Genomic DNA, 8585 nt, shown 5'->3' on the forward strand with positions numbered 1-8585 from the left:
TTTTTTTGCAAATATTTGAAATTACAAGTACTCGTTTTTAACAAATCATAAGTTCAAATAAAAAATGGAATCACAAATACTCTATTTTATATTTATTACTATATTAAGAAAATAAAGTAGTTTAAAGTGAAACTTAAATCTACTTTAAAATACAAAATAGAACAACAATGTTCATAATCATATCTATTAATCTGTTGTAAAAAACAATAATAGTAAAAAGTGTGAATAAATAACTCCGTTGAAGTTAAAAATCATTAAAAGCGAGAGGAGAGCGACGTGAGTGAATGAGGACATGGAGAAGGCCACGCGCAATGAAGGGGAGCCACGCTCTCTCTTGGCCTTTATATTCACCAAATTGGATCGTCTTTCTCATTAATTCACCTTCTACGTCGTCCGCTCTTCACTTCTTCTCTTTAATGTCTCACATAGTTTCTTAGTTATTGTGCAGAAGATTTCTAGTGTAACCCTAATATATCAACAAAGGGACTTGAAGAACATATTCATATATATAGCCTCTACTTACGCGTACGTGTGTTCTTTTTCTTTTCTCTTTGTTAATTATATGTGTTATATGGACTTCTGTGTAAGGGTTATTTGTAAATTGTAAGCATCCTTAGTTGATCTATTGATCATATATTATTTTCTGATTACATATAGCTTTCCGTGCATATATATAAGATGTTTTCTTTGCCTCGAAATGCTCATTTTGATGCTAGGGTTATCACTTAGTTTACTAATTATTATAACAGATTAGGTTTTCAAATTAATGTTAAATATATAGGAGGTTTAAGAAAAACGCCGTTATTGATGATCATTGCCTCCATACACTAACACTGTACACTTAGACATCATCATTAGTACCTTCTCCATGTCCGTTTGTTCTGATCTCATCATCTCCTCGAATTCTGCAACATAAAACCTAAATTTCACACATGAAAATATAGTTTATGTATATATATATATATGCATGTTTGCAAGTTCTTGATCAGATATACATGTATATGTAAGTTCTTGATCATATATAAACTACATAAGTCATGATATGTATTGATGATATGTAAGTTCTTGATGATATAATAAGTCATGAGCTTAATAATTATACATCATAACAGTTTATATATGAACTATCTATCAAGTACTCTATAAATGACTTTTATGCTATAGAGTACTCTACAAATGTTTTTTTTTTCTGTTAAAGAATTACTCTAAAATTGATAGTTATGTTTCTTCTAGAAAACTGTTATCATTTTCTTCTTCGCCTACTTAAATATCTACTTTTAGCTTCCAAGAAACATATTAGTTTCTACCTCTATTATAAGTCTAATACATCGGCTTCCACTATCCCATATCTTCATTCATTTGTGATCTTGTGGGATCATAACTGAAAATGTATGTTCTCATAAATTAACGTACGTACGCATGTATATCTAATCTATTAATTTAGAATCCTATTTTTTATCTACTATTAAAGGTTGTCATTTAAATTTTGGACTAATTCCAGAACCTAACACTTATATGACACGCTCCTTATTAAACTTACTTAATATCAACCGTATTATTTAATCTAAACCAGTCTCACATTAAACTATACCATACTTCGGTTATTTATCGAATAGAATAATACAAATATCAAATACTCTTATACTAATCGTCCGTTTGACTTTGCTTCAATACTAACTAAAACTGACATTACTTAATATACATCACATGTAATATAAGTGCAAAGAGAAGTTATTGCTTATCATAAAATGTTTAGTCTGTACATTTTATTGTCTCACACGTTTACCAGTTATGTAACTATAGAGAAGTTAATGCTTCAATTATATTTGTTTCTCTTCTGTACACAACCTTTACCTTACAACACACCAAAAACCTGATCAATTCATATTTCTCCATCTTTCACAATACTAAACATTCTAACAATCTCTATACTTACGTGAGGTTTGAATATGACTTTTATTATAAGTCTATCAAATGGCATATAATCCAAAATCACTTATTCCTCTCTTAAGCTTACATTATCACATTTTCTAACCTGCTATTATAAACACAACATAGTAAACAAATAAGCTTGAATGTCATATTCAAATCATGTAAGTCTAGATCCGATTGACACATTACATTACAAACGTTTTCTCATATTTTCTACGTAACACAGTACAATTCTTTATATTACATACGTATCTAATATAAATTATAGTCATTCATTTAAATAAAAATAAGTTGAGTTTAGTAAAAAATGGTACATATATATAATAGTGTTGTGTTATAATAGTGTATTTTAATTTTTTTGAAAATTTGTATATCTAAAAAGATCTACGTACAATAATTTAGGCCGAATATTCTAACCACAGTTGTTATCTATTTGATCAAATCTACACTAATATATCTTTCATACCTATACCATGTTAGATTTGAAAAGTAAATTGGTTATTTTGAAGATATTTTTCCTTATATTTCCGAGTTCCTTTCCAACGTACCAACTTCTCATCTATATTATTTATATTCTATATCTGAATTTTCTTAAAAACTAACTTCGGAATATGATTTAGTGACCCCTGAAAGCTAAATTTAGAATATGCCTAACGATTCTCAAAAAAAAAGATTATACGGAATGTTTTTAATTCTTATTTCATAATGCTTAGTATGGGATATCTAGAGCACAATTAATTATATATAGTTTTTAATAGGAAAATCGCATATTAAAAACTCTCAAAGTGTCACATACTGACACTTTAAACACTGAATTTTTTTTACTAACACTTTAAAGTGACATTTTTATCATAACAAATTTCCAATGAGGTTTACTTATTCTTCAAGTCAAACAGATGACTGGTACTATTCATTTTGTAGGTTAAAATGATGATGTATCAAGTTTTTTTTAAAAAAAACATTAAATAAATAATACAAATACATCAAAATTTCAAAATAATTGGAAAAAATTCAAAAAAATCTAAAACAATTATAAAAAATCTAAAAATTAAATAAATTAGATTAAAAAAATTATTTTGGTTAAAATTATTAAATATTTAAATTATTTAAACCAAATTATTTTATATAATGTAAAAGGAAAACAATATAATTTTTATCTACTATTAACTCCTTAATTAAGAAAATTAATATCACAATTAATCATCAAATCAAACTACTAAATTACTACATATGAAACATTATGCATTATAAAATAACACATATACATGTATGGAAATATATTATACATGTGTCAAAATAATATATATATATATATATATATATATTTATGTGCATATTATATAACTTAAAATATAAATCATAAATTTAAAAATATAATAATATAATCAGAATAATTTTAATGAAGATTTAGCAAAATAATATCCGCGCATAGCGCGGATCCGTATCTAGTTGATATTAATGTTGTGGTTTCTTTACTTTTTGTGGTATAGGAACAATATAGTCAATGGAATCTTGTAGCGTTCCTCCGGGATTTAGGTTCCATCCGACGGACGAAGAGCTTGTCGGGTACTATCTAAGGAAGAAAGTCGCATCGCAAAAGATCGATCTCGATGTCATTAGAGACATCGATCTCTACAAAATTGAACCATGGGATCTACAAGGTTACTTACAAAACACCAAAAGATATTTCCATTGTTTAATTTTCGTATCTCATATATCATAATGTTATCATCATGTTACGAGTATCTATGATCTTATTTATGAGCTCAGATTTTATATATTACAGAGCGATGTCGAATCGGGTATGAGGAACAGAATGAATGGTACTTTTTTAGTCACAAAGACAAGAAATATCCAACGGGGACAAGGACTAATAGAGCGACCATGACTGGATTTTGGAAAGCCACGGGAAGAGACAAAGCTGTTTATGACAAAACAAAACTGATTGGGATGAGGAAAACACTTGTGTTCTACAAAGGACGTGCTCCTAATGGCCAAAAATCCGATTGGATTATCCATGAGTACCGGCTCGAGTCAGATGAGAACGCACCGCCGCAGGTATTGTATTATTAATATAAAGCATTGTCAATTTGGTGGACCGGCCTCATTAACCAAGATTGATCAATTTAACATGATTACCAAAAAAAAAAAAACCAAGATTGATCATGACAATTTGTTCTGCTTTGCATTCATCTTTTCACCTTTTTATATCTCATACAAAATTACATGGGGATAGTACTTGTGTTTCTACTTTAACGGGGACAGAACACTTTTGTTTTAATTAGGGTTTCTTGTCTCTTGGGCTCTTTTCTGAGACACATGCTAACTTTTAGGTGAAACTCTTACACTTTAATGACATGTAGAAGTCCATAATCCACAAATTCAATCAGGAAGAAAAAAAGAAGAAGGTAGAAGTCTCACCTAGACTCATATCCAATTTTTTTTTTCGGAAGTCACTGCAGAATTTGCAATTTTCTACTAACCAAAAATGAAAAAGCTCAATCTCATTTCTCTTTTCTTGTCTTTTAAGTCATTAATATCTAAAGTTTCAATCCTTTAATTTGTATATATATATTTAACATATGTTGGTTAGCTAGAATTTTCCAGTTAAATAATCATTTATATATATATATATATATATATATATATATATATATATATATATATACATGTTTGTAAATAATAGTGTTTATGAAGTATATGTATGCTTTTTCCAATATCCTAAAGTCAATAAAGTTCAGAAAGGAAAATCTAATAGATTGCATGAGTATGTACCTACACATTTTGCTAGCTTTCTTCGTTGCGGTCTTACACTTTTTAAGCATGTTCCTATGTGTGTCTCACTAAAACTAAAGCCCTTTTCTCCTTCTTTTTGTTTGCATTGGTCCTATATATGGATTATATGAATCTTTATCAATTGCTTGAAATAATCATAATAGAGGAAGTTGTTAATTACAAGTCATATCTTTTATGATCATTGTGTGTTATATGTGAATATTTTAGGAAGAAGGGTGGGTCGTCTGTAGAGCGTTTAAGAAAAGAGCAACAGGGCAAACTAAAAACACGGAAACTTGGAGCTCCAGTTACTTTTACGATGAAGCCGTGTCAAGTGGAGTTAACTCAATTATAGACCCCATTGAGTACATATCTAATCAGAAACATGACATTTACGGAAAAGGTTTTATGTGTAAGCAAGAGATAGAAGGAATGGTTGATGATCTAAACTATATGCAGTCATATCATCAATTCATTCAGCTTCCACAACTCCAAAGCCCTTCTCTCCCGGTGATGAAAAGGCCATCTAGCTCGATGTCTATATCATCAATGGATAACAATAGTAACTACATAACCTCATTGGATGATGAAGCAAGCTTTGAGTCAGTTATAAGCGGAGAGAATAAGAGAAAGAATACGAAGAAGCAAGTAAAGATGATAGGAGATTGGAGAGAGCTAGACAAGTTTGTTGCTTCCCAACTCATTAGCCAAGATAATGGAACTTCAGATTATGTTGGTCATCATATAAATCATGAAGATATGGAGATGGATTCTTCGTTGTTGTTGAACGAGAGAGACGAAGAGAACAGGTTCGTTAGTGAGTTATTGAATTCAAACACGGATTATGATAGTGGGATTGCGTATTTGATGAATGAAACTATATAAGTGTCATGTGAGATTTGTTGGTCCGTTTGTCTTATACATTATCATTCATATGCAAATTCATATATGTTTATATGAAAATATGCTTCAGGGTACGTTGTGAATACGTACTATATATTTATATTCGAGTTTGAGTGTTTAGGTTAGAGTTACCATTACCTTATGATGTTATGAATTATTTATAATTTTTAGTATAGAGATGATCAGTAAAGCGGTAGTTAATTAATAATCAAGAAAGATAATAATTGGTTTTTTTATAAGATTATAATGGGGCCAGGAGATGTCGAGCGTGCGGTGTGCACAACGGGGTCCGTTGGGCATGCTTTGTCGTCCACAAACAGTAGTACTTAACGAGACTTTGGGAGGAAGAGTCTTCCTTTACATAATTTTAAAACTTTATTTCTATTTCGTGTATCATATGAAACATTTTTGTTCTTTATTCAAATGGTAAAGTTGCTATATAGCATGAACATTCTTGTGAGTTTTAAGTTTTAAGTTGACTAACTATGTACACACCCAAACCATATTATTCTCATACACCTGCCTTGCCATATAGTAGTATGCTTACTTATATATATATATACTAGGGGTTGGTCCGCCCTACGGGCGGTTGATTTTACACTAAAATAATTTTATATCAAAATATATTTTAATGTTATAAAATATTTGAAATTTTATTTTTTACTGGATATAATAAATGTAATCTCTTTTTATTCTAAAATTATATTTTAAATTTTATTAGATTTTGTTGGTTTTGAATTAAAAAGACCACTAACAATTCTTTTTTGAAAACACAAAATTATTAAATTAAAAATTAAGGAAAATATAATGATTTATATTTTTTTATATTTGATTTTCATTTCAGTTTGATGTAATTGAAGAAATCTAAAGTAAGAACAACTAATATTTTTTTATTTCTAAGAGTATCCGATTTTATATTATTACAATAACTAACTTTTCATGATAATAAATTAATACAACCACTTCCAAGATAAATCAATTTAAAATCAAATCTAATGTGATAAAATTAGAAAAAAGTTATATTTTAAAGTAATATATGAATAGTTTCAATGATGTCATAAATAATAATTAGTATATATTATGTAACAACAAATGATGTTTTATAATATATGTTTGTTTCAGTTTATATTAGATTTTCAATTTATAATGAAAATTTTGTTTAGTTTCTAATGTTTGACTAATTATGCTTTTGTAGATTATTTTAGCATTGGTTGAACTTTTTATGATAAAAAAATTGTTGGAAATTTCCCTCATGCTAATTGAAAATATTTTTATAGATTAATGGTGTTATAAATTAATAAAATATTACATTTCTAGCAGAACTTTACTTGAGTTTCATACCCTATGATATCAAATAAAGCGTAATCATTAATAATCTAGAAATTAAGATGAACCAAACTGGATACAAATGTTTTTTGAATTTTTTTTTTCTTTGAACGACAAACTAAAGAAAGTAACTAAGTTTTTAATATTTTCTGTGTTGGCTGTATTGAATGCAAGTATATAATTCCTATCTAATCAAACATAGAAAATCATATATAATTACATAACAAAATAGAACAAAACAACATATTAGCTTTATATTCCAGCGCAAAACAATCAAAGAATATGCCATTAAGCAAACAATTATGCACATCAAAACTGCAGAGTTTCTGTTTTGAAACTTACAATGATTTTTCAATGATTTCTGGATATCCATCATTTTGTTTCTTACTAATTTTGCTGCTCCATAAGCTTTGAGACTTGTTATCAATTCCATGTTTCGGGTATAACTCACGTAAATTAGGAAGTGTCCTCTTGTCAGAACATAAATAATGGAGAAGTACGTTAGCGACTGATGGGAAGAGACCTCTACGATTCGCTACTAATATTGAACCTTACGTAGATGGCGTCACCAGTTACCACACCCTATATCTCCATGTATAAATCCAGACGCCAATTGAAGAAAAAGTAAATAATTAAGCATAAAAGTCCTAAGATAGCTGTATTCTTGAAGCGTTTATTTATTAAATGTGACTGTGAGAACTCTTCTTATTAATGACTTCAACATTCTATTGATACAGGTGAGTAGCACATTTAAATTAATGACTCTGAGTGGACTACCTTACAATAGTTTACTCTTGAGTGGGATTACCTTACAATTGTTGTTTTTAAAGGTGCTGATTACTTTTTTTCCAATCACATAGAACATTTAGGTTAGGTGAATCTTAACCTAATCTCCCAAATTATAATTTGGACCTTACCAAGTGTCTCCTAGAGTTTTTTTTGTTGTCAAAATGTGAATTTCATATTAAATATGAGAAAGATTAAGAAGTAACATAATGAAAAGGGAGACAGACACACATAAGTTACAAAAAAAAGGAGGCACACGATCTTAAACTTTATGGTGGACCAAATATCTAAACCCTTATTTGTAAAACTTGAACTGAGATAACTAAGTTATGCGTAGCAGCAAACGAAAATGAGTCTGCATGCCAATGAGTTACGTGGGATTAGCTCTGGACTATGAGTAAACTTGTGAAGGTGCTAAAGCATACTGCGTCCACCATTACAGTCTCGAGCTTCTTTACACCAGTGTAAAACATCCCACTTGCGGAGACACTTCCGGCTGGTGCACACAAAGACACACATGGTATGTGACATTAATGTAAACAATTAGCGAGACATGTGGACATGTAGACTCTCGAGATACTTCTTCGCTCATCCTCTTTTGCTTCATAAAGATTAGAGAGACATGTTGACATGTAGACTCTCGAGATACTTCTTCGCTCATCCTCTTTTGCTTTATAAAGATGGTAGATTGAAGGATCGTATCAATTCCATCTGTCCCTCTTGCCATCACAGTCGAGTTCACGGTCTATCCATACACGCCTTAGCATTGTGCGTCTTACATCACAATTTAAAGAAACGGGAAAAGTTAGAAACAAAAACAAGTTCAAAACAAAAACAAACAAAAAAACACGATTTTTTTTATC

General features: G+C 29.5%; 1 protein-coding gene across 1 annotated transcript; it reads left to right on the forward strand.

The window, feature by feature from the left end:
• Positions 1 to 350: 350 nt before the first annotated feature.
• Positions 351 to 6059, forward strand: LOC106359575 (NAC domain-containing protein 37-like). The gene is made up of 4 exons (XM_048762582.1): positions 351 to 525; positions 3423 to 3593; positions 3719 to 3990; positions 4936 to 6059. Exons 2-4 carry the CDS (start codon positions 3437 to 3439, stop codon positions 5590 to 5592), a joined length of 1086 nt encoding a protein of 361 aa, XP_048618539.1. The 5' UTR covers positions 351 to 525; positions 3423 to 3436; the 3' UTR covers positions 5593 to 6059.
• Positions 6060 to 8585: the final 2526 nt, after the last annotated feature.

This window comes from Brassica napus, chromosome C7 (genome assembly GCF_020379485.1).
Source record: "Brassica napus cultivar Da-Ae chromosome C7, Da-Ae, whole genome shotgun sequence".
NCBI lineage: Eukaryota > Viridiplantae > Streptophyta > Magnoliopsida > Brassicales > Brassicaceae > Brassica > Brassica napus.

Excerpts from the sequence above, each read along its gene's own strand:
- LOC106359575 (XM_048762582.1), top strand. The coding sequence starts at position 3,437 with ATGGAATCTTGTAGCGTTCCTCCGGGATTTAGGTTCCATCCGACGGAC. Across the intron at positions 3,594-3,718 it reads TGAACCATGGGATCTACAAG|AGCGATGTCGAATCGGGTAT; the intron begins GTTACTTACAAA and ends TATATATTACAG. Across the intron at positions 3,991-4,935 it reads ATGAGAACGCACCGCCGCAG|GAAGAAGGGTGGGTCGTCTG; the intron begins GTATTGTATTAT and ends TGAATATTTTAG.